Source organism: Coffea arabica, chromosome 7c (genome assembly GCF_036785885.1).
Source record: "Coffea arabica cultivar ET-39 chromosome 7c, Coffea Arabica ET-39 HiFi, whole genome shotgun sequence".
In the NCBI taxonomy this organism is placed as follows: Eukaryota; Viridiplantae; Streptophyta; class Magnoliopsida; order Gentianales; family Rubiaceae; genus Coffea; species Coffea arabica.
This window is the reverse complement of record NC_092322.1, coordinates 7,982,197-8,006,143: the sequence shown is the minus strand read 5'-3', so window position 1 is coordinate 8,006,143 and position 23,947 is coordinate 7,982,197. Positions and strand designations below refer to the sequence as shown.

At 40.0% G+C, this 23,947-nt stretch overlaps 2 protein-coding genes and 1 pseudogene across 2 annotated transcripts; all 3 read right to left on the bottom strand.

The window, feature by feature from the left end:
* Positions 1–1,808: 1,808 nt before the first annotated feature.
* On the bottom strand, positions 1,809–5,028 carry LOC113699149 (uncharacterized). Its single transcript, XM_027219286.2, has 7 exons — positions 4,895–5,028; positions 4,772–4,791; positions 3,891–4,037; positions 3,676–3,778; positions 3,231–3,380; positions 2,408–2,477; positions 1,809–2,313 (listed from the first exon to the last, which is right to left on the bottom strand). Exons 1-7 carry the CDS (start codon positions 4,895–4,897, stop codon positions 2,105–2,107), a joined length of 702 nt encoding a protein of 233 aa, XP_027075087.1. The 5' UTR covers positions 4,898–5,028; the 3' UTR covers positions 1,809–2,104.
* Positions 5,029–5,379: 351 nt separating this feature from the next.
* On the bottom strand, positions 5,380–12,801 carry LOC113699406 (phospholipase D delta). Its single transcript, XM_027219761.2, has 10 exons — positions 11,150–12,801; positions 10,274–10,390; positions 9,457–9,651; positions 8,051–8,356; positions 7,902–7,970; positions 7,577–7,724; positions 7,287–7,435; positions 7,000–7,167; positions 6,235–6,435; positions 5,380–6,050 (listed from the first exon to the last, which is right to left on the bottom strand). The coding sequence occupies exons 1-10, from the start codon at positions 12,104–12,106 to the stop codon at positions 5,748–5,750; spliced, it is 2,613 nt and encodes an 870-aa protein (XP_027075562.2). The 5' UTR covers positions 12,107–12,801; the 3' UTR covers positions 5,380–5,747.
* A 6,833-nt stretch (positions 12,802–19,634) lies between these two features.
* LOC140010304 (kinesin-like protein KIN-5D) lies at positions 19,635–22,386 on the bottom strand (annotated as a pseudogene).
* Positions 22,387–23,947: the final 1,561 nt, after the last annotated feature.

Below are 23,947 nucleotides of genomic sequence, written 5' to 3'. Positions count from 1 at the left end.
TCATCGTTGTTTTTGTCTGTAAGACTATAACACTAGTGAGTGTGTTTGGATTGAGATAATTTGAAACAAAATAATTTATTTCACAAATTTCAATCACCTTTTTATCTCACTTTTTTATCTCACATACATTACATCACAAAAAATGCTATTTCAAATAACTCATCCAAACAAACCCGCTATTCTTTTTTGGGCCACGGCAGGTTGTCTTCCTTTTGGATATGCTTGGGGATCTTGTCCTCGTACAATTAATCCTTACCCTCAAAAGAGTGTCCCTTTTATGGTTGTACTCGTGCAATGAATTTGGTTGTAGTTGCACAACCAATGCAGCATTTCTTGGTTGCAAACTAGTATCCTAGTACGTTAGTAATTCAGGCTTGGATAGTTGCAGATCGCGGGAGGCTAACTCCCACCCAATCATGAATTCATCTCTTCAAGTTCTTTTTCTTCTTCTAAATCTACGTACAACTGGACCTTTTTTCCCGACCGAATTCCGAACCAAAAAGTAAGGTATGTTTGTCAAGGTCAAGAAAGATTGGCTTAATCATCAGAATGGTGAGAAGCTTTTTAACTGCTAGGGCTTAGCCCTCCCGTGGAAAGGAAGATTGCTCTTAAATAAGTAGCAATTAACAAGTACTTAACACCAAGTAAATTAAACATTTCAATTCGAAATTTTTTTTTGTTTCTATAGCTCATGTCTCATATTGTTTTATTTATTTATTTATCGAGGTCTTATCTTCTATAATCAGGCATCACTCCTTAACTAATAAGTTGATAGATAATGTATTAGCTGGCCCAAATTCCATCCTTTTGTTACTGATAAAAATCGACACACATAATTAGAAATTTAGGAGACAGAAGAAGATAAAGATTCCATACCTTTTTCGTATTTCCTTTTAACGTTGTATGGCGTCCATCCAAAAAAGAGGGGAAAAAAAAATGCCAAGTACGTGTCTGTCACGTGGAGGGAAGGGGCTGGCGTCAAGCCATCTTTGTCCAGCGGACCAAGCGAGCGGGCCAAACGCAAGACATCACAATCACATACTTCCGTCGTACGCCCGCAGGTCACAGCCAACAGGTAGCATTCCACTTGTAAAGCCAATTCCATTACAAATCTACCAGGTAAGGTGGGAAAGCTGTTTGATTACCCAGCTACAGGTATTCATCCATTCAACTCTTTGATGTGATCTAATTCCAAGCTCGGAGAAGAAATGGGTTCAAGATGCAACCAAATCTGTTCACTTAAAGATATCAATCCAAAAGATCGACAGAGTAAATACAAATTGAGGCATGTTTTGGCATGCTGCATTCAACTTGGCATACGGAATGGGAACCAGCAACCTAGAAGGCAGGGGCAGTCAAGAGAGGCTGAAGGAGTGTTTTTGACATGCTACTTCACCCGCAATAAGCTTAGGCATTGTTTTTCTCTGTTCATTTTTCCGTTACCTTTGCCTTAGGCCAGCAGTCATGCGTTTGAATGTTGCTTATTACCTCCTTTAAGAATACACTTTTGCTAGGAGAACTATAAAGAGTGACAAAACATGAAAAGAGAACATGACGCGGAAACGAATCTATAGTTGAAGCAGCAGTCCTAAGGAGAGGGATGAGGTTCGCTATCGCCATAAGCTGCAAAGAGGACAAGGCTTGCTGCTTCCGAAAGCTGCAAAGTGGCATGGCAAACCATACATTACTAACAGACAACAAAGCCATCCTTTTTGAAAGGCTGCCTATAAATTCTAGCGACTAGCAAAGATGCGCTACAAGCCCAATTCAGTGGAACAGAGCCTATTGAAATGTACATCTGGAGCGCCTTTAACCCAAGGGTTCATCTCACTTTGCTCACTGAAGTTCACCAATATAACAGTGATTTACAAGCCAAATTCAAGAGCTTAGCATGAAACTGGTCAAATGATGACCTAATACAGATGTTTTATCATTTCAGGACATCCACACTTAGCTAACAGGGTATAAAAAAGTGCACACACCTGACCAACAACAGAAGTAAACAATCCAAGCATCCTCATTCCAATCCTACCAAGAAAACAACCGAAAAAAATCTATGAAACAGTTTTCCCCATAAACAGATACCAAAACCTGGTACCAAGTTTCATCTAGAGCCACGAGCATAGTTCCTTTCAGGACTACGGTAAGGAGAATAGGACCTTGACCTATCCCTTCTTGACCTTCCACCATATGGTGATCGCCGGGGGGAGTAATCACGTCCGCCGCGAAAAGGTGATCGCTTGGGAGACCTCCGATACCCATAGTCATCATGGCTAGATCCTCCGCGATACCTACCACGGTCACCACGAAAACCTTGCACACAAACAAATCGGGACTTTAGTACTTCTAAGAACATATGCATAAGCATTGCTAAAACACTATTAGAAACAAGCTGACAAGAACTCACCATCGCCCCTACTGCTTTTAAGCCCAAGATAATGACCAGGTGTTGGAGTCCTAGGCCGTTTCCTCCGGGACTGAAAAGAGAGTAAAAAGCCTCAATCCACCAAATTTGTAAATCTGCATGGTACACGCGAAAAACCAAGCAGAGCAGAATACACACCCCTAGACAACACTTTCTTCAGCTTTTCTACTCATGGGTATTAAAGAGGTGCAAGTAACAGCACAATTTGACATGAAATACGACAGACATGCGCATGAATACAAACTTTAGAAGTACGAGGCAAAATCAACAATAACAAATGCACTTCTAGAATTTCAAAACCATATCACCCACCATCCCCTTTTCCGTATCCAAAACCTTCGCTCAAAGCCTCACCTCTGGGCTTAGTGAAGGGACTACAAACATAACGACTAGGTTTATTAACAGCATTTTCAAAACATATTCTCTTGGGAGGCTTCCCAATCTAGTATGCAAAGAAAAATGAGAAAACCAATGCCAGGTATTAGATACCATAAAGCCTGATTAGAATGTTGATAATGACCGTTGATTAGTTGAGAGTTGAAAGTATTTGCTGAGGTTGTATAGTTGAGAGTTGGGCAATATAGTTGCATTGTTTAGTTGATCAGATGCACAAGAAAAGCTGTTTTAGCTGGCCATTGATCAAGCTGTTTGACTAAATTGTTGGAATGGATGAACTCATCATCTTTGATTGCTGCCAACATAGCTGACGCAATGTCTTCTGAATATAACCAGAAAACCTCCAAGTCAAGAGGACTGATAACCAGTAAACACATCATTCTTCACCACTAATGTAGAGGTAACTCACCCTCTCCACAGTTATGTATCGGCCCTCAAGAATTGACTGATTCAGATGTTTGATGCACCGATTGGCATCCTCAGCACTATCCATCGTGATAAAAGCAAAGCCACGAGACACACGAGAACGTGGCTCCACAACTAGAAAAACTGATTTCACCTGGAGAACAAAAGCGAAGTTAACAGAGCATTAAGCATTTTTTTTTACAGTCAACTCCACCTGGAAAACTTAAAGGCCTTTCTGTGGAAATTCTTTTTGCAATCCCAATTAGCCATAATATCTAGTCATTCAACTAATGTTCCCAGTTGCAGTGATATATTTAACCAATTTTTATGCCCAATTTTTACCAACTTATTATGTTTTACTACCTATCGTCTTACTAACTTTTTTTCCCCCCGGATAACAAAAAAAGCACTCTGACCACCAAGTTAGAGAAACTAAGTAACCATTTGACCTTTCCTTCCTTCGAAAAATGATCTTCGAGATCTCTTTCTGTGACCCGTGTGGACAGGCCAGTCACATAAAGTGTATTCCCAGCATTAATGGCATTCTCAGTCCTGCAAAATATACCAAAAGTTGAAATAAGTCCATTAGACAAAGCTATGCCATCTTACAAGGAACATCTTTTCAGCACAGCCTTTATGATGCACTTGCAAAGCTAATATTAACCTCCCACGACTCCTGGACGTAGATCTGGACCTTGACCTAGATGTAGCCTTTGGCCTTGGCCACGACCGAGACCTGGATCTTGATCTAGACCTTGAGCGCACTGGGGACCTTGACTTTTCTTCCCAAGGAGAGGGAGACCTTGAGTACCTGATTAATGATAACTTGTTAGGGGAGACAGTGCAGTATGAACATACACCATGGAGTAAGCTTAATTAAAATAGAACCATGCTACCAAGTTTCATGTGAATCCGTAGCAACAAATCCATAAGAAGGAGAAGGGCTAAATGCAGCAAAACAGACTCTTGCAAAGATTTCCATTTCATTGTTTTGTTACTTTTTTCCTTTTTTTTCGGTTTTGGGGGTGGGTGGCCGCCGGGTGGGGGGGGGGATGGAAAGTGACACAATTTTTTTGTTAATGATCTGCAAAACAGAATGTGATCATTTTATTTAGCTTCGAATTTGCCAAATATTCATTTGTAGCAGCAGCAAAGAATATCTTAAACTCAATCTTTCAAAAATTCATGGCCCCAATTGGCAACTTAATAAGATCAATGTTTGAAGCTGAATAGAGTTACGATTAGCCAAGAATTCCTAAGAAAATTGACTCTTACTCAGCTCCAAAAAATTTTTCGCTCCCATTTCAAAGCAAAAAATCCCACATTACTAATTTCCTAATTTTTTATTACTTCCAAAAATGTATCGATGCTGTTGTTGATTAACTTCACCAAAGAAAAACTTCAGTATCTCTATATCAATTAAAATTACATGTCAAGCGAAGCCATAAATGCATCCTACAGTACGCATTTCTCAAGACGAGCATTCACGTATTCAGGAAATTCCGAAAGCCAAAAACAGATACCAAGAAAGCCAGATATAATTACCTTTTGCGAGGAGAATCAGCCTGCAAAGAACAGAAGGAAGACGAAAAAGCATTTTACAAGTTAATCCTTATCTTAGATGTACAAAAACCTGAGAGAAGAGGTTCGAGCTAAAGAAGGGTTTACCATCTCGACGAAGGGAGTCGGCGGAAGAACCCTAAAATCGCGAGATTCCAATAGGAAAGAAATTTTGCCCACTAAGTCGTGCCTTTTATAACGTGGAATACTTGAGGTATTAGTGGTGCATCCTCGGACTTTGATAAATTGTCATTGGAACCCCACCAACTTTGTATTTTCTTCAAAAAGACTATGTAGACATTTTAATACTCGTTTGGATTATAAATAAATTATTTAAAATAATTATTGTAATAATTTTTTTTATGTAATGTATAAAAGATTAAAAAAAATAACTAAAATATAAAAAAGTGTGTTAAAAAATGGTTTTTGCTTGTCTTTAGTGATGTTGGACATGCAGCTTCACGCTTGTATATTCAGAAGAAGAAACATACCATCGCATGCATATGTTTCAGTATTAAACAATTGGATCGCAAGAATCTGATAAGCAAATAGAATACAAGAATCTGTCTGATTAAAGAAAAGCTTAACGCAAATGCTCCAATTGGCTTTCATCCTCGAGAAAGTCCCGATTCTGCTTTAACCAAGTATGCTCAAAGCTTTCTGTAAAAGGGCAACCACAAGCGCTCAATTCAACAGCACTCAAATTTACACGACGACCAGTGCCTCTACAAATACGGGTAAAGAAGAAAAGAATCAACCAAATAATGAATAATCTTTTTACAATCAAGTACAACTTCTCTCTTATTTTCCCCTTTTTGCATCCATAATACCAGTACATGTACAAACGCGTCTACTTTACACCCAAACAACCCATACAGCCACTCCAGATTTATTGCACAGATATGCAACTGGCTACCAGATGCCATTTTCACAAACTTCTTGGTCTCAATGATCAAGTGTACTATGTTGTCAAGACGTCAGGAATAGCAGTGAAATGAGTTCCAACTATTCTACCCCCGACATCGGGGAAAGTTTCGCATCCCGGCAAGGGGCCTACTTTGCCATCAGCATCTACCTGTACTGGGTACTTGAGGAGGTGGCCTTGCAGCAAGCTGAAATTCTCATCCGTGTATCTCTTCCAGTTATCTTCAGCAATCTCATTAACTCTTTTCACGCATTCCAACATTTGGGGATCTTCAAAATGTTTCTCCTCTTTCTCCAGACCAAGGTGTTCAGCCCACAGTGACATTCTGTAGCCATATATCTAGATAGAGATGTAGAGAGGTCACAATAAGGGAAATGAGTGCTGGATGCAAACACTTGTATCGCTTTTCACAGTTGCAGTTTTGCAAGTCAGAAATAATGACAGGAGAATTTGTTTCACAATCACAAAGTTCATTTCAAAGGCTGATGTGTAATGATGCACAAGCAGAAGCAGATGAGCAAACCTGCCCACGCGGATGCTGGGTTTTTTTGGCCCATGTGTGGTGGGGCTGATATGCACCCATAGCAATCTCAGTGTCTTTTGTGCCTGCCATAGATCTTTGGTTCAGATTTGCAGACCCTATGATTACATACTCGTCATCCACTACCATTCCTTTTGCATGAACGTATATCATAAAGCGCTTATACTTCATGGAGTCAGACACCTGCTTGCAAAATAAATATAATGTTGGCAAAACCTTCTAGCATAAGAATACAACTCCCATGCTCATCAATGGTTGCTAGAGAAAAATTCATTGATTTTTCTGAATCATAATAAAAACCACCTACAAGACTCAGCTCCCATGTAACCAAATGATGCACCTCCAAGTGTACCAGAGTAACAACTCTGTTAAATCCCAACCACTTGTCACGTAATGGAAGCAACAAAGAGTGGATCATACACTTACAAAGGCTGATTAGTTATTGTCCTTTTCAGGCAAGGCATTATATCAATTTCATGATAGTGAACGCTTGGGTAGTTGGAAGGCGGCCAGGTTCCTATCAGTATCAGTGATGCCTAGATTCTGAGGGTGAAGTACACTTTAGGTGAAAGAATAGAACATAATAGTAGCCTGCTATAAGCCAAACCAAGTATCAGACAACCAAATAATTCAACATCAACTTTTAAAGGTTTTTGGTGAATCTCTACGCATTACTCAACAAACATCAACTTAGCACATATTTGCATATTGAAATAAAACCTAGAGAATTTTCATTTGGATTATTACCTTATCAGCATCTCCACTAGACTGACTAATCATATCTGGAATCTCCGGAATCTCCTCGCGCTTGCCAAGGCAATAGAAATTCAAATAATCTTGGGGATGAGAGTCAACAAGTTGCATGGTTTTAAGCTCCTCAGCTATAATCTGATACATCATCTGCATTGTCTGGTTCTGTTAAAAGTAAAATGTCACGAATATGATCTCTATGTCCAGTTCCCAATATAGGCCACTAACTAGACATCAATTAACCTTTGCAAAATCATTCTTGAGCAAAGTTGGAGGCATATTACCTGCCAAAAAAGAATTTCTTGCATGCTATTTGTTTTAGGATCACCCTCAGGCCACATCGGTACAACAACATACACCGCAAATCTCTCCCCAGCTCTTATCTTACTCACAATTTTCAGCACCAACTCCATTGGGATTTGATGATCAGCTCCTGGACATATAAACTCTATCTTGAGGAAAATGATGATCAAACAATGGATTTTGTGTATAAAGGATGCTACTATGTCCAAGAACATATCTTTGTAACTTAGAATTAAAAAGTCATAAATGCAGCAAAACTCTTAAATGTAACCTGCATCTTTGTATGATGGCCAAGCATATGATGAGCCAAGAAAATATTGGTTCTCAATGTATATGAAATGCTGAGCAGATCTGATAGCCTGTATATATGCTGTTTGGATGGATCTGTCTATCACCAGCTTTTTTGAGTAATTGAGTTTCTGCCATAAGGAGTCAAAAGAGCTAAAGAAAATGCAAAACGAGGAAATATGATGGAAAACATTGCAAACAACTCAATGGCTTCAAATTGTTAATGTTAGCCCAAAGCTTTATCATTTTATCCAGAACACCAAAAATGTACAAGAATGAAAAGCATGAAGAGGGACTTTTATTGTGACCTCTGCCTCAGCACCATAAATGTACTTGGGGAAGCCCTTGACTGATCCTGAATCGATGGACCGAAAAATCTGTAAAATACAAGACAGGGGAAGTCCTTAAATCACTTGACGAGTTACCATCAGCCACTCATGCCAATAGGCTATCCTACCTGCACATTCCAATTTTCTTGGTGATCTACACCACAAACATATAGTTTGGGGTCATCCTCAGGAACCTTATCACTTCCATCCCTTGAAACAGACAGCGCTGGACTGAGTATCCACGATATACGTTCAATTTTTATCATGGCGTCATCATGCCAACGGGCCATCCGCTTCTTTAGTATACTAAATTCTCTCCACCTTGTTGCTCTTCTCCAACGCTGAGCAAAGTTCAGGAGGACATCATATGCAGCAGGCCCATCAATTCGGCAATGTAAATCATGCCATGGTTCTCTAGGAGCTTTCGTTCCTACCTAGTAGAGACACCAAACGAAGAGAGTAAAAAGAATTAAGGATGCACTAAGATAATGAATCCACCAGAAAAGACAAGCTGCATCATTTGAAACTTATTCAAGTGTTTTCAATGCGGAAGAGCAAACATCAATTTTCTTCTACTCCCTTCTGTCCTTCTGGTAGTTACTTTTTGTGAAACAATGTTTATAATGGAAAATGTGATTAAGGATGCATTCATCAACTGCCATCTACCTCTAATTCAGACATGCCTACTGAAGCATTTTTAAACACAAAAGTTCCGTTACTTCCCAGGGATTCTTGGTACTTAATATTGGACTTAATATGGCAGGTAGGAGAATGGGACCTACCATGGGGCATATAATGCAGGACAGAGTGTGACCAGTGATCCATTACAGTTCAGCCAGGTTATTGTATCCAAGCCATCCCCAAAAGGCACTACATATTTTTCCAATTTACTAGAAACTATTCAGTTGATTAAAATAATTGAGAAGATGATAAAGCTGGTCTTAGAGACAAACTTAGTGTATCAGACATTGATATCCACTGAAACATGATAACTAGACCTGATAATGAGAACTTGAGATCATACCTTCCAACAGGATACAACACAAGAAAACAGGTAATCAATATAGGTATAAAAGATAAGCATGGTGGCTTAAAATGGCCTAGCATGAAGGAATGTTAATTCCAAATTTTCACTCTGTGCACTGACGAGTAAAATATAAGCTAACCTACCCATACACATGTGAAACAGTTTACCATGCATTAACTAGATCTCTAGCAAATCAACTCAACAACATCAAAAGAGCCTTACAGTGCACTTCAAATTGTACTCTGTTGGTGTTTCAGTATGACTGAGCAGAAGTTATTAAAGGTCCCAAGAAGATCAATAGGACTTAAAATATATTTTGCTAAGTGAATAATCTCCTTGTTTGTCTGGATCTTAATGCAACTGATTCTGGGCTATAACCTTTTATGGTTCTCCAGTTGCTCCACCCAAAGATTTCAGAATCTTTGTATAAATGAACATTCACTGCAAAATCATTGAGAGCTGTAAACCTTGCCAGAGCAGAAGAGCATGTAATCACCAAGTACTCACCGGAAATGTAGGTTGATGGAAATCATCCTTAAATACAGAGTCAAGCCCATGAAATATTCGATGCTCAGGAGTATCATAGCGACCATCACAGAGATCAAGACCACCCAAAAATGCAGTAATTTTTCGATTGTTACCAAAAGCCTGAGTATCTACAAGAACACATTTCTGATGGTGGGTAAAGAAAGTGCCAACAACCTGAAAACAGTCGTTCAGAAAACACAAGTCAAGGCATATGTTTATCTGCTTTAGTTCATTAGATGGCAAAGAATCAGATAGCTAACAATCAGATTTGAAAATTTGTTTATGTGGCTAATAGATTAGATTCATAATTTCAGCAACTCAAGTGCCTGTCAGCTCAAAGTAATTAGCCAATAAAATTTTAATTCCAAACCCAGTTCTTCTGCAAATCTTGACTTTTCGAATTGGATTTTGTCAGATAAAAACAAAAACCCTTTTTGAGATTTTTTTATTATAATATCATGTAGCCTTCAAAACATTCCATGAGATTGTTCTGGCATCATCTAACAAAACAAAACCTGAAGGGCAGGTTGGTATGGCAATTTTATGTGCAGTAAAAATAGCCTTCACTTTATTAACTAACAATCCACTCTCTCTCTCTCTCTCTCTCTCTCTCGTCTATTCTTTTAACCAACTACCTATCACCTCTCCCCTTTTTTCCTGCACTTTCCTGATCCTTATGAGTGCAGTCATGGCGTGTGCCTCAACCATTAGGAATATTTGTACAAGTAACTCAATGCACAACAAAGATGAATGAAATATCTCCAGATCATCAACTTAATGGAATAGTACACACTACCTTCTGTTTCATGTAGCTGAGCTTACTGCTGGCGTAACGTGGTGACAAAACACAAATCACGGATGAATGCTTGAAAAATTTCTTGGTCTCTTCATCATGGGTTTGCATCAGCCCCTCCTGCAACAAGTAACACTTCAAACATTACTTCAACAAAAACAAAAAATGCCCAAGGACTTCAGTTACAGATTCAATAAGTACATGTTATTTGCATATTGGATTTTTAAGGATATAAATGATCAAAATTTTCAAGAATAAGTTGCCCAGAATTGACAGCAGCCTGTTGACATGTAACATAACCTAGGAATTTGTCCTCCCAGGTATGATATATTGATATGCTTAAGGACAAGTATATGCCCTCCTTGCACAGCCCGCACAGAGGTAATTTAACACTTTTATCTGGAATGCAGAGTAGAACAACAGTTTTCCAGAGCCAACTGTTCAGCACTTGCCATGTGAAAAATCACCAATAAATGGGTCTGGCAGCGCACCACTAACAAATTAGTGGACAGTTTCCAAGGGCATCAGACAGCATATAAGTCGAATGTTCAGCGACAGAACAAACAACACAGAATCGATCTCCCGAAAGCTATTGTTTAGACTACCAATAGCAACAAAAATTGCATTTGAACTCTCAAACGCAAAATTTTCAGCAAGCTTAAGCATATAATAGGTCAGAGAAGTAAAGAATCATTCTTCATAGTTTTAACCGAAATTGTAACAGTAGCAGCAGAGGTAACACAACATTCTAGCAGCTGACAACATATTACAATTTTATGATACATATCCTACCTAATAACTAAACTATAGTTGAAACGACCAACAAGCAAGAAGTTATCATTGGCAAACAAAATTAAATAACCATGTCGTCATTCATACCGTTTTAATGAAGAATTTATGGTGAGAAGTCTTATCATCCCAAACCAACAGCAGAACCCGAACCCCTTCTTGTGACTTATACTTCAACAATTCTCCCAGAGTCAAATCCCCACCTCGCGGCACCGGCCGAGTGGGCTCTCTAATCAGCTTAATCTTGTGAAAAACGGACCAACCCACAATGTAAATCAAATGATGAGCTTCTGCTATCGCGTAGCAGATATCTTCCCAGCATGTATTCTGCTCATAAACCATCCCATCGTCCAATTCAATCCTAGGCAACTTGGCATCATCAGTAACATGAGCATCCTGATAAAGGGTAAGCGAATGCCCCTTTCTTAGCGGAAAATAAGTATTCCTCACCCCATTTTGGTCCGGGTCGCCCGCAATGCCATGCTTGTGAAACGGGCTTTTATCAGCAGGAACGAATTTCATCTCCAACCGGAGAGAGGAGTCCGGTTTCGGCGGCTTTCCATCTTGGTCGGTCAACGAATACCACCCGGAGATCAATTCTCCAGAGGCGATTCTATCAACGGGTATTTTCACTGTCCCCATACTTTGAGCTCCGAAAACGTCATTGTCCTTGACCCGGAACTCCAGAAACTGAAGAGGGTGAGCCATGGGAATACTGAACCTCTCGTCCCACTTGGGATTCTGGGAGTTGGGCACCACGTGGGTGCGGACGAGAGTGGCTTGAGGGACGGAGACAGTAACGTAAGGGTCGCTGGTGATGATTTTGGGGTGATGGTGGATGAGTTTCTTATCGTGGTGGTGATGTTCTAGTCCGGGATCGGAAGAGTCGGAGGAGGGGGGTTTAATGCAGGGCTGGCAGACGCTGAAGCAGCGGCGGAGACGCTCAGAAGTTAAGTCCATGTTGGGGAGATGACGGGCCTCAATTACGTGCAAATATAAGTCGCCGTACAAGTAAACCGATCCCTTGGTTGAATCCTCAGCCGCCATGGTCAGTTCTTTTTCTTTTCTCTTCTTCTTCTTTTCCTGTAAATCTGAATTCGAAAACAGAAAGCCTACCTAATTCGGGAGCAGAACAGGGAAGAAGGCATGGTTTGTTGTAGCATACATTTGAGTGAAATTTGTGAGTAGAAACAAATACTCCAACATAAGAAGACAACTGAATAACTGAAGAAAGGGATAGATTTTTAATGAAACCGGTACTGGTGGGAAAAGGGGATCTTGGCACGTTGTTTCTTCACAGGTTTGGTGAACGGAGTGGGGGGTGGGGGAATCCTGAGTCGTGGGGAGGGGGTAAAGGAGAAGGCCGGTAGCTGAGGGGATTGGGTTTTGCATAAAAGTCCCAGCCGGCTGGGAATATGGGAGCGGCCGTTGGTTGAGTGTATGGTATAGGAATGGACCAGAAATTGCCGGAAGATGCAGCAGTAGATTCAGAGCTGTGCCTTTACACCAGATCTTGTCTTGTCCACACAGATAAACTAATTAGCAGAGTAATTTTTTTTTCTTAGTATGTGGGATCCAGGGTTGGAATCTACAATAATGCGCAGCAAATCTACATGTGTTAAATTTGGGGAACGTACACCCGGACTTAGTAGAATAATTTACTTGATGTACACCATTTATCCCGTAGGGGAAGCTAGAAAACTGGAGCAGCAAAGCTCCTCTGTTTTAAGTTCAACAGGTTTCCCTTCCCACCTCGTGACTAGTGAGTGATAAATGATCAAAGTGGTTGTGCTGGTCTGTACAAGAAAATTGAAAGCGAAACGTGCTTTGTTGTGGAGGGTAAACTAGTAACGTGGACGAGGACGAAAAGGACATGGTGATTATCTATCTTTGGAAAGGGTGTAGACCAGAGGGTGAAAGAAAGAATTGATTAGGTTTCAACTGTGAGTTGCTTATTAGCTTCGTATAGATAGAGTAAGTTGATTAGGTTTGATTACCTTTCTTTGGGTAGACAATAATAAATGTGATTTAACGCGATGGGGAAATTGGAAAGCGGCAGTGATGTGATTGGATTGGAGATTATTCCACCCATAAAAGGGTAGCAGAACTGATTACTGCTGCATTCTAGTTATTTATAGCAGTAAGTACTAGCATGTATAAACCACTGAAGCAGTGAGGGACGGCTGTAGGCGGGGTTCGAACCCCGTCCGCATAAAAAAGGATTCAAAGGTGGTGTCATAGTATTTCCTTAGTAAAACCCTATTTATAGTAAAAAAAAAAATTAGGAGTGGTGTCATAGGGCTCCTTGTCTAGTCAGATTTGTATATCTACTAATCCTTTGTCAGGCTGCTAAGTATAAGGACTGCAGCATAATAAAGGCTCAATCTGAGCATTAGTCTGCTAATTCAATAGAATGGTACAAACGATGCTGTTTTGGTTTTGTTCACATACTAGTAAACGATGTCGTTTCATGTAATGAGCCATTAGTTAGGTAATTCAGTTGTAATCGTCTGACACAAGCTGTTAGAATTGGTTATATTAAGCGGGGCCCACATGAATGAGAATAACAGATTAGATGTGATCATTTCTTACACTTCCTCTCTTCTGCATTCTCCTTCTCTCTCTCTCTCTCTCAATCCTCAATTCCCTGTTCTTCCTCCAATTCCTCCTAATTCTACCAAATCACCCAGATCAATCAATACAATTCCAGAAACAATCTTGAGTTCGTGACAAAGTGGCATCAGAGCAGTAGATCCTTGGAATTTGCAACACAATCATGGCAGAGAGCACAAGATTTCGCACCATCGAAGAGCAAGTCAGGAAACAAGAAATCAAGTTACAAGAAGTGATTGAATCCCTACACACTTCCAAATCTGAACACCAGCAAATCAGGAAAGACTTGAAGGTGGAGCTTGAAGAGAACAACAGGCGGATGGAAGGCCTGTTATCAGGAATGGAGCAGAACTTCACTCAAATGTTTGAGCAGAAATTCAATGATCTGCTACTGAAGCTGAACTCTGGCAAGGAACAAGCAAACGAGGGGAGTAGCAGAATGATCGACCAGCAGCCAATCCTACCAACTCCACCAGCTCATCAGAGATTAACCACAGACTACGAGACTCAGAGATCCTTCAGGAAGGATGGGAGTAAGTTTCACATTCCAAATCCTCCTAAGATTGATTTACAAATGTTTGCTGGAGACAATCCTAGAGAATGGTTACGTAAATGCAACAAATATTTTTTGAACTATCAAGTTCCAGAAGAACATAAAGTAGATGTTATTGAAATGTATTTGGAAGGCAGGGCTGATAAATGGTTCCAGGGAGTAAAAATTGCGAAACCTAAGATGAGTTGGAAAGAGTTTGCGAATCTGCTATGCTGCAGGTTTAATGATAGGACCTGTCGAGATATAGTGGAAGAATTTAATAAACTACAGCAGATAGGCACTGTTGAAGAATATCAGGAGAAATTTGAGGAGTTAAAAGCCTTGATGATGATAAGGAATCGAAGTCTGGATGAGACTTATTTCATTTCCAGTTTCATAAGTGGACTAAAGGAAGAGATCAAACCTATGATCAAGATGTTGAAACCTGCTACTCTAGCTGAAGCATTTGAACTGTCTCAGTGGCAAGAGTATGCAGTGAAACTGCAGAATAAGAATTCTAAGGAGAATGTCAGACCACTAGGAGAAAACAGGCTTGGATTGTCAAGAAACACTAGTACAGCATTGGGGATTAACTCGTATAGGATTCCAAACCACAGCAGCTCCAATCATCCTAAATTAGTCAATAGGCAAGAAGGCACTAAGGACCCTAGGAGACTCTCTGCACAGGAAATGCAATATAGGAGGAACAATGGACTGTGTTTCAAATGTGGAGAGAAGTATGGAGTTGGCCATCAGTGCAGGGTTGGCCATACACACTGTATGATATTAGAAGAAGAAGAGGAAACTGCATTTGAGGATGCCTTGGGAGAGCAGGATGAACATACTGGGAATCTTGGTCAACCCATGGAAATGTCTCTGCATGCATTATCTGAATCCTTAAAGAGGAAGACAATCACACTCACAGGAATCTTAGATGGAGAAGAGGTGTTCATCTTAGTAGATACTGGGAGCTCTAACAGCTATATCAGCAGTGAATTGGTTATTGGAATGGATGTCAAGTACCAATGGGTGGATCAGCCTTTCTCAGTTATCATGGGGAATGGAACTACTGTCACCAGCAATGCTATTTGTCCTGGGGTACAGTGGAGCATTAACCAGCACAAATTCAAATTCAACCTCAAAGCAATGGAACTAGGAGGGTGGGATATAATACTAGGCGTGGACTGGATGACATACTTCAGTCCCATCACCTTTGATTTCCAGCAGCTCAGGATATCACTGCATCATGAAGGAGGGGAGATTCACCTACACGGGCAAGCAGACAATTGTGACATGGACCTGATCAGGGGCAAAGATTTGAGGACATTCATTGAATACAAAAGGCAGATGTGCATGGCCATGTCTTCACAACAGCAGGATGGAAGCAGACTGGAGTCCACCCCACAGGAAGTACAGGAACTACTGCAGGAGTATGAAGACATATTCCAGACTCCTAGTTCATTACCCCCTAGCAGAAGTGTGGACCATGAGATACCTCTTAAACCAGACGCTCAACCATTCAAACTCAAATCTTACAGATATCCTCACTGCCACAAGGAGGAAATAGAGAGGCAGGTGACTGAAATGCTGCAGAAAGGTATTGTAAAACACAGTAACAGTCCTTTTGCCTCCCCTGTGCTACTGGTCAAAAAGAAAGAAGGAACTTGGAGGTTCTGTGTGGACTATAGGAAGTTGAATGACCTCACTATCAAAGACAGATTTCCAATACCCAATGTGGATGAATTACTGGACGAACTGGCAGGAGCTGTGTTCAAGACTAAGCTGGATTTGACTGCAGGTTATCATCAAATCAAAGTCAAACCTCAAGACACCTACAAGATAGCTTTCCAGACGCATTGTGGACATTTTGAGTTCTTGGTTATGCCATATGGCCTCACAAATGCCCCTGCAACATTTCAAGCATTGAAGAACCAGGTGTTTCAGCCTTATCTAAGAAAGTTTGTCCTAGTTTTTTTTGATGACATACTGATATATAGCCCCACACTAGAGGATCACCTCCATCACCTGAGAATTGTGCTAGATCTATTGAAGGATAACCAACTGTATGTGAAGAAATCTAAATGTGAATTTGCTCAGAAAAGAATAGATTATCTGGGACACACCATCACTGATAAGGGAGTTCAGATGGATGACTCCAAAGTCAGTAGTATATTACAATGGCCTGTACCCCAAACTGTCAAGGAGTTGAGGGGGTTCCTGGGCCTAACTGGCTACTACAGAAGATTTATTCAACATTATGGATTGGTGTGCAAGCCCTTGACTGAATTACTCAGGAAGGACAGCTTCAAATGGTGCCCACAGGCGCAGACAGCATTTGAACACTTGAAAAGGTTGATGTGTTCAGCTCCAGTCCTTAGTTCACCAGATTTTAAAAAGGCATTTGTGTTGGAAACAGATGCCAGTGGGGGTGGTATTGGAGCAGTCTTGATGCAGGAAGGGCACCCCATTGCTTTTTTGAGCAGAGCATTGTCAACCAAGAACCTGGGATTATCAGTCTATGAAAAGGAACTTCTTGCACTAGTAATGGCAGTAACGAAATGGAGGCATTACTTGGTGGGAAGTCACTTCATTATCAGGACAGATCACCAATCCTTGAAATATTTACTGGATCAAAAACTGAATACTGCTCTCCAGCATAAGTGGATGACAAAATTAATGGGCCTGGACTATGAGATACAATACAAAAGAGGGACTGAAAATCTGGTGGCAGATGCCCTATCTAGAAGGCAGGAAGCTGTTAGGGACTCTCCCTTGCACTCATGCTTGGCTATTACTGCAGTAAGACCTGTCTGGATGGAAGAATTGCAGAAAAGCTATGTAGGGGATGATCACTGCCAGAACATTATGGCTCAGCTGATACTGGATCCTAATGCTCACACAGATTATACTATGGTGGATGGAATGCTGAGGTATCAAGGGAAGCTGTATGTGGGGAGTGCCAATAACATCAGAAACCAGGTCATACAAGTACTTCATGCTTCAGCAATAGGGGGACATTCTGGACAGAACAGCTGTTGGCAGAAAGTCAGATCATTGTTCCACTGGCCAGGGATGAAGCAGGAGGTAGTAACTTTCATACGCAACTGTGATACATGCCAGAGAAACAAATCTGAGAATGTGCTTTACCCTGGTCTTTTGCAACCAATTCCAGTTCCTACACAGGCATGGACCCATATTGCCATGGATTTTATTGAAAAACTACCCAAGTCACAGGGTTATGATACCATATTAGTAGTGATCGATAGATTTACTAAGTTTGGTCACTTTATCAGGCTCTCTCACCCCTTCACTGCCAAGGAGGTTGCAATAGCCTTCCTGGACAACATATATCGAATGCATGGATTACCTGAATCCATCATCACTGACAGAGACAAAGTCTTCACTAGTGGGTTCTGGAAGGAACTATTCAAGGTAATGGGGACAGATCTACACTATACGTCCTCTTACCACCCCCAGTCTGATGGCCAGAGTGAAAGGCTCAACCAGTGCGTGGAGAACTATCTGAGATGCATGACAGGGGAAATGCCATCCCAGTGGAGCAAATGGCTATCTATGGCAGAATGGTGGTACAATTCTACCTACCACTCCAGTCTCCAAATGACACCATTTGAAGCATTGTTTGGATATAAACCTGTGCCTCTACCATTAGGGCATTACCTGGACTCTGTCATCCCTGCAGCCTCAAATTTACTACAGGAAAGAAACAGGATATCCAATTACATCAGAGACAACCTGGCCAAGGCTCAGCAAAGGATGAAATATTTTGCTGATCAACACAGGAGTGAGAGGGAATTTTCAGTAGGGGATTGGGTCTTTCTGAAACTTCAACCATATAGGCAACAAACAGTGGCAGTAAGGAAGTGCCTCAAGCTGTCTGCCAAATATTATGGACCTTTCCAGATAGAAGAGAAAGTCGGTTCAGTGGCTTATAGACTGAAGTTGCCAGCAGACACTAGAATACATCCTATGTTCCATGTTTCACTGCTTAAGAAGAAACTGGGACTGGTGCAAGGAAGTTCTACTAAGCTACCAGAATTTGACGCACAAGACCAATGTCCCTTACAACCAGAGTCAGTCATGCGCAGAAGAGTCATCTTGAGAAATGGCCAACCTGTTATTCAGTTCCTGATTAAGTGGAATCAACTAGAGCCTGAGGAAGCTTCTTGGGAGGACAAGTCCTTCATTGAACGACAGTTTCCTGCATTCCAGACTTGAGGACAAGTCTTTTGTTAAGGAGAAGGGATTGTCAGGCTGCTAAGTATAAGGACTGCAGCATAATAAAGGCTCAATCTGAGCATTAGTCTGCTAATTCAATAGAATGGTACAAACGATGCTGTTTTGGTTTTGTTCACATACTAGTAAACGATGTCGTTTCATGTAATGAGCCATTAGTTAGGTAATTCAGTTGTAATCGTCTGACACAAGCTGTTAGAATTGGTTATATTAAGCGGGGCCCACATGAATGAGAATAACAGATTAGATGTGATCATTTCTTACACTTCCTCTCTTCTGCATTCTCCTTCTCTCTCTCTCTCTCTCAATCCTCAATTCCCTGTTCTTCCTCCAATTCCTTCTAATTCTACCAAATCACCCAGATCAATCAATACAATTCCAGAAACAACCTTGAGTTCGTGACATCCTTTATACACAAGTCTCCACCTACCAGTCCCTTACATACAAGTCTTCCTGAGCTCTCCTTCCCTGTAGATTAAGATAGAATAGGTTATACAATTGTTAGGAAAAAAAAAAGTATAAGCATGCAGTGACTTTTTTTTTTTTTTTTGTCGACACAGGGGTGTCCAGGTCAATTCTTATAGAACCCGACTAATTCCCTGCGGCCCGAACCCGGCTCCCCAACCCAACCAAGACGCGATAAGTGCACAGGCGTCCACATAGCGCAGTTTCGAACCCGAAACCTAAATGTCCCAAGAGCACGCTGCTATCACGTGGCTAAACCCGCGAGGGCTAGCATGCAGTGACTAAGACAACTACCCTTTTGAAGCAAATTAGGAGGGGATCACCGTGCGATGCACGGTGTTAATTTCATGTTGCCCAGAAAATGCCCAGATTTTCAAGTGGAGATATCATATATCGTATGCATTGCGTTTAAGTTATTTGGTTATAAAATGATTAAGCTTTTAAATAAGCAATGTTGTAAGAAAATGCGAGTAAATAAAGGTTTGCATCTAACATGGTGTCGAGAAAAAGATCAAAAAGAAAATAATTGAGGCGAATAAAATTGAAACTCAACAGTATGATTTTGCTTCATGTAGAGATGGGATGAAGTGTTGGGAGAAGTAAATGGGAGATTCAAAAATATTAAACAATGAGTAAACACTACAAATTTTTTCTATTATTCTGTGGAGGATTGATTATCTGTGGTGTTCTTAAATTTACAACGAGCATTAATTTTGATGTTGTTCAATCGTTTCTATATTGTTCATCCAATTCTTTGCATGTAACATTTTAGGGATGTAACAAGCATTTAATGCCTTTCTAAGAGCTGCCTTTCTTCATTGGCAGCACACTCCTACATTGAAGGAAGAAACCAAAACAGAATCAAACTTAAAGCAAGACCACAACTTAGAGCAGAAAATAGGTTCAAGTGGGAAAAAAGTCAAATCACCTTAAACTTCTTTTCTAGATCAGATAATTGTTTATCATTGACTGTCTGTGATTCTTCTACAATTCGGCCTAATTGTGAAACATGCGCATCCAAAGTTTTCAAAAAGTTGGCAGTTATTTCAGCAATTGACCTTCTTGTCGTGACAGCTCTTTGATGAGCCTGCAGAAGATGTCAATGTGAGTAACATTAGCTGGTTCTCTCAAATTAGATCAGAGAATGGAAAGTTATCAGGCCAAGCATGTTTCTTTAGTTTCTTAAGCAAATGCCAACCTCACGTTGCTGCTGTGCAAATGCAATTAGTTTGCTCTCCTGACCGTGAAGACTATTTTGAAGATCATTCAGCAGTTTATCAGCCTCTGATGCAATACTATTGAAAAACTGCATTTTTTGAACATTGATCAAGCAAAAGATACAGAGGCAAATCATGGTTGTAGCATTCAATGTCAAGAGATACTCACCTTAGTCAGAGAAGATGAATGCCCAGAGACCTGAGAATTTAGATGTCCAAAAGTTGATTGTGAATTCCCATCAAGTTCCCCAGCTAAACTGTCAAGAGATTCTATACCAGAACCATACATGGTTTTCAACTACTCGAGGCGGCTTCGAAGCTCTTCAGTAGCCTAGCACACAAGAGAGACGTGAATGTATTGACAAACAATCTATGCAGATACAAGCTTATGCTATTTCATGTATACAATACCTGTGTCTTTGTGGATACAAAAGACTGCATATCTTCTTCCATATCCTTTAATTGTTGCTCTTGTTGTGTTGCTGAAGCTGTCACAATTTTATGCAAGATGCGAAGCTGTTAAGTTAGCTGTGGTTGGAACTTCTGGACAAGAATTCTGTTTCCATCTTCTATTTTGCCCTTGTGCTCTGGATAAGCAATTATGCATGAATAACAACATTAAACTGCATGGTTTTGGGCATAATACATCCTTATTCTGTTTAGATCACTAAGCTTAGCATACAAACCAATCTTAGCAAACAAATTGGAGACATCTGATGCAGCATTCTCCAGTTCTGTTCGAAGATCAAATGCCCGCTCCATAAGTGCTTTCTCTGGTAGAAGAAAACCACATGATGTCAGAAAACTGTTCTAATAATGTCTTGATGGATTATAGAAAGATTTCTTTTACATGATGGATAGTTGTTATTAGTACATAAAGTGAGAAAAAGCAAGCAGAGAAATTCAAAAACTTAATTGTGTCTAGCAAAAAAAATTCAGCTCATTGTGGGCCTCTGTCACTCTTTTGCGTTTCCTATTTAACCAAAGGCAAGTTGCACAAGTAAACAGACTAAAATATTGAAAGTAAAGGGACCTCATATCACCAGTCAAACTGGAAAAACTTAATTATGTCTATCAAAAAAAATATTCAGCTCATTGTGGCCCTTTATCACTCCTTTCTGTTTCCCATTTACCAAGGCAAGTTACACAAGCAAAAATTATGAAATGGCCCATGTATATAACATCACAGATCTCACCTAGATATTACTGAATATTAGAGTCAAATAAGAAGGAAAATTGCTTAGGAGACAGGAAAGCATTGCAGGCTAGCAGATCAGATGCAACAAAAAATCATAAATTGAAAAAAGTTATTAGAATGACTTGGTAGCCTAAGTAACAGGAAAATAATAATAGATGCATTATTTATGCAGCAACATTAGCATTTAGGACTATATGTGAACAACTTTAAACTGTGGTGAACATTGGCCTCACCAGACTTCAGAAGATTGGCCATCAGATACTCCTTTTCTTTTATTGTGGCATTAGCTTGTCTAAACCGTTCCTCCAGATCAGCCAAAGCATGCTCAGTTTTCTGCAGCATTTTCTAGAGCACAACAAAAATATAGTTGTGACATCATGAGCAAAAGAGGGGAAAACACGACGTACTATTATGAGGGCAACAAAATAAATTAATTTTATCTCAGTTTTGTCAAGTTTGTCACTTAACTCTGCTGTCAATAGCTGTTGAGATTTGTAAAGTTCCTGAAGCACCACAAATTGCTGCTCAAAAAGCATAACGTGTAATCAATCAAGTGTTGCAAATGGCAACAAGAAAAGACAAGCTTAAAGATTCATTTCTCAAGCATACCTTGTCCCTGGATTCCACATCAAGCTCCATGCGTTCTATCTTCTCAGCCATTGCCTGAAATTAGAAACAAAATTACTAATTTTCAGGGGAAATTTTCAGGTAATACATGTCATCATCAGACCAAATGACCAGATTGGGACCTTTTTCTCGGCTTCATCCTGCAGATAACAATCTTTTGGTATATAAATCCTGTTTTTTTCTCTAGCAGCATACACCTCTGATGAACATAAGATTGTTAAATAGATTCAATGCAATATTGTCACGGCATGTGCAAAATTATCTAATGTGCTTAACCAGTCTGTAAACCAAAAGATTTCTGTATTTATGGAAGTGTACACAACGCACTTGCATGAACAGACATAGACAGAGCAATCAACAAACCTTGCTTCAGTCTGTCAATTTCAGAGTATAGATCTTTAATCATTGCAGATTTCATCATCTTCTAATTAATCTGAAATCGCAAGCAAACCAACATTTTTTAGCAGGATATAAATGAAGACAGTCACAAACCCTCTGAAGGAACACAATAGGAGAAACATAGAAGGAAATCAATACATGTAATGATGAAAGAGCTTTAAGAGCTCTTATAAAGGCATGTAACATTTTAGGGATTAAATGCTTCTAGAAAGCTTTAAGAAACCACCATAACTCATACTTTCTGTCAAACAGCACTAGAAAAAATGTTTACAGAGGAAAACATTGATGTTCATGCCTATTTTTAGCTAAAACCTAATAAATTCATCTTCCTTTCTAAAAAAATAATAGTATGATCCAATAAAATAAAGGACAAAATAAAAACTTCAAGTGATTTGAGAGTAGAGACCGAAATTAAAAGGACAAAGTTTTTATCGGCAAAAAATAAATAAACAAATAAATCAATAGATAAATAAAGCAGAACAGACCTTTGGAGGACAAAAAAGGATGGAATATATCCACAAGTACTTGCATTTGCATCCCATAAAAGTTGTCATCTTTTTCCTGCAAAGATAATACTATAAAAATTAGGAAATCGGATAAATAACACATAAAATAAAATAAAAAATCTTAAGATATAAAGATTAGAAGATCAAAGTTCTTATCGCTAAGAAAATAATTGAGTAACAGAGATATTAAACCGAGCTTTATTAATTTTTAAGCAAATAAAGACCATTGGAAGAACAGAGAAAAGTTGAGTAAATCTACAAGTTATTTGTAGCTCATCTCATCTAAAAAGACCAGAAACAAAAGCCAGAAAATTGAAGGTCATTTGTGGCTGTTGTTGCCCTTAATTTTTTTTAAAGAAACTTTAAATGGGGATTTGATAAGGAATCAAGAAAAAGCATTAGTACATCCGTTAGGAGAGGGTGTTAGCAAAACACCCTGACAAATAGTTGATGGCAATAAATAGAACGGGAAGTTGATGACAAATAGTTGAGCAAGCCAAAGGGAGATCACCTCTGACAGAGCAGGGACAGAATGAATGGGGTGAATGGTTTTCCGATGAAAGGAAAATGAATGTGAAGATGAATAACCACAGTTGGCATGCTTGTTCAGGTATCCAAGAAAACGAATTTCTGGTCTACTCCGGGCAGCAGCAGCTCTTGTTGTCGGAGCTTGGCACCAAAAAACCGGTACTGGTATGCTTGTCTCTCGGATTTTGATTCTCCACATATACAAGTAGCTTGGCGGATGAAGCTGCCAGAGTTTCCATCACCACTGAGGAAACAAAGGCTATCGCGCTAGGTAGCAGGGGTACTACCACTAAAGTATTTCCCAAATAGGGGGTGAGGGGTGATAATTCGAGAAACAAACTGGTAGATCAGTTTCTGGCGCGGGGCTTTTTGTCAGCCAGTGCCAGAGGAACATATATATGTGGGGACTGGAGGAGAGCGGTTGGCTACTAGTGAATGGGTTTTGTGGTGTGGGGCACTGGAAGCTGCCAGCAGACTTCCGACCTTAATTTTTAGAGAAAACAATACAGAGAAAATCGGAGAGGTATGGAAGAAATGTTGGTCCGCCGG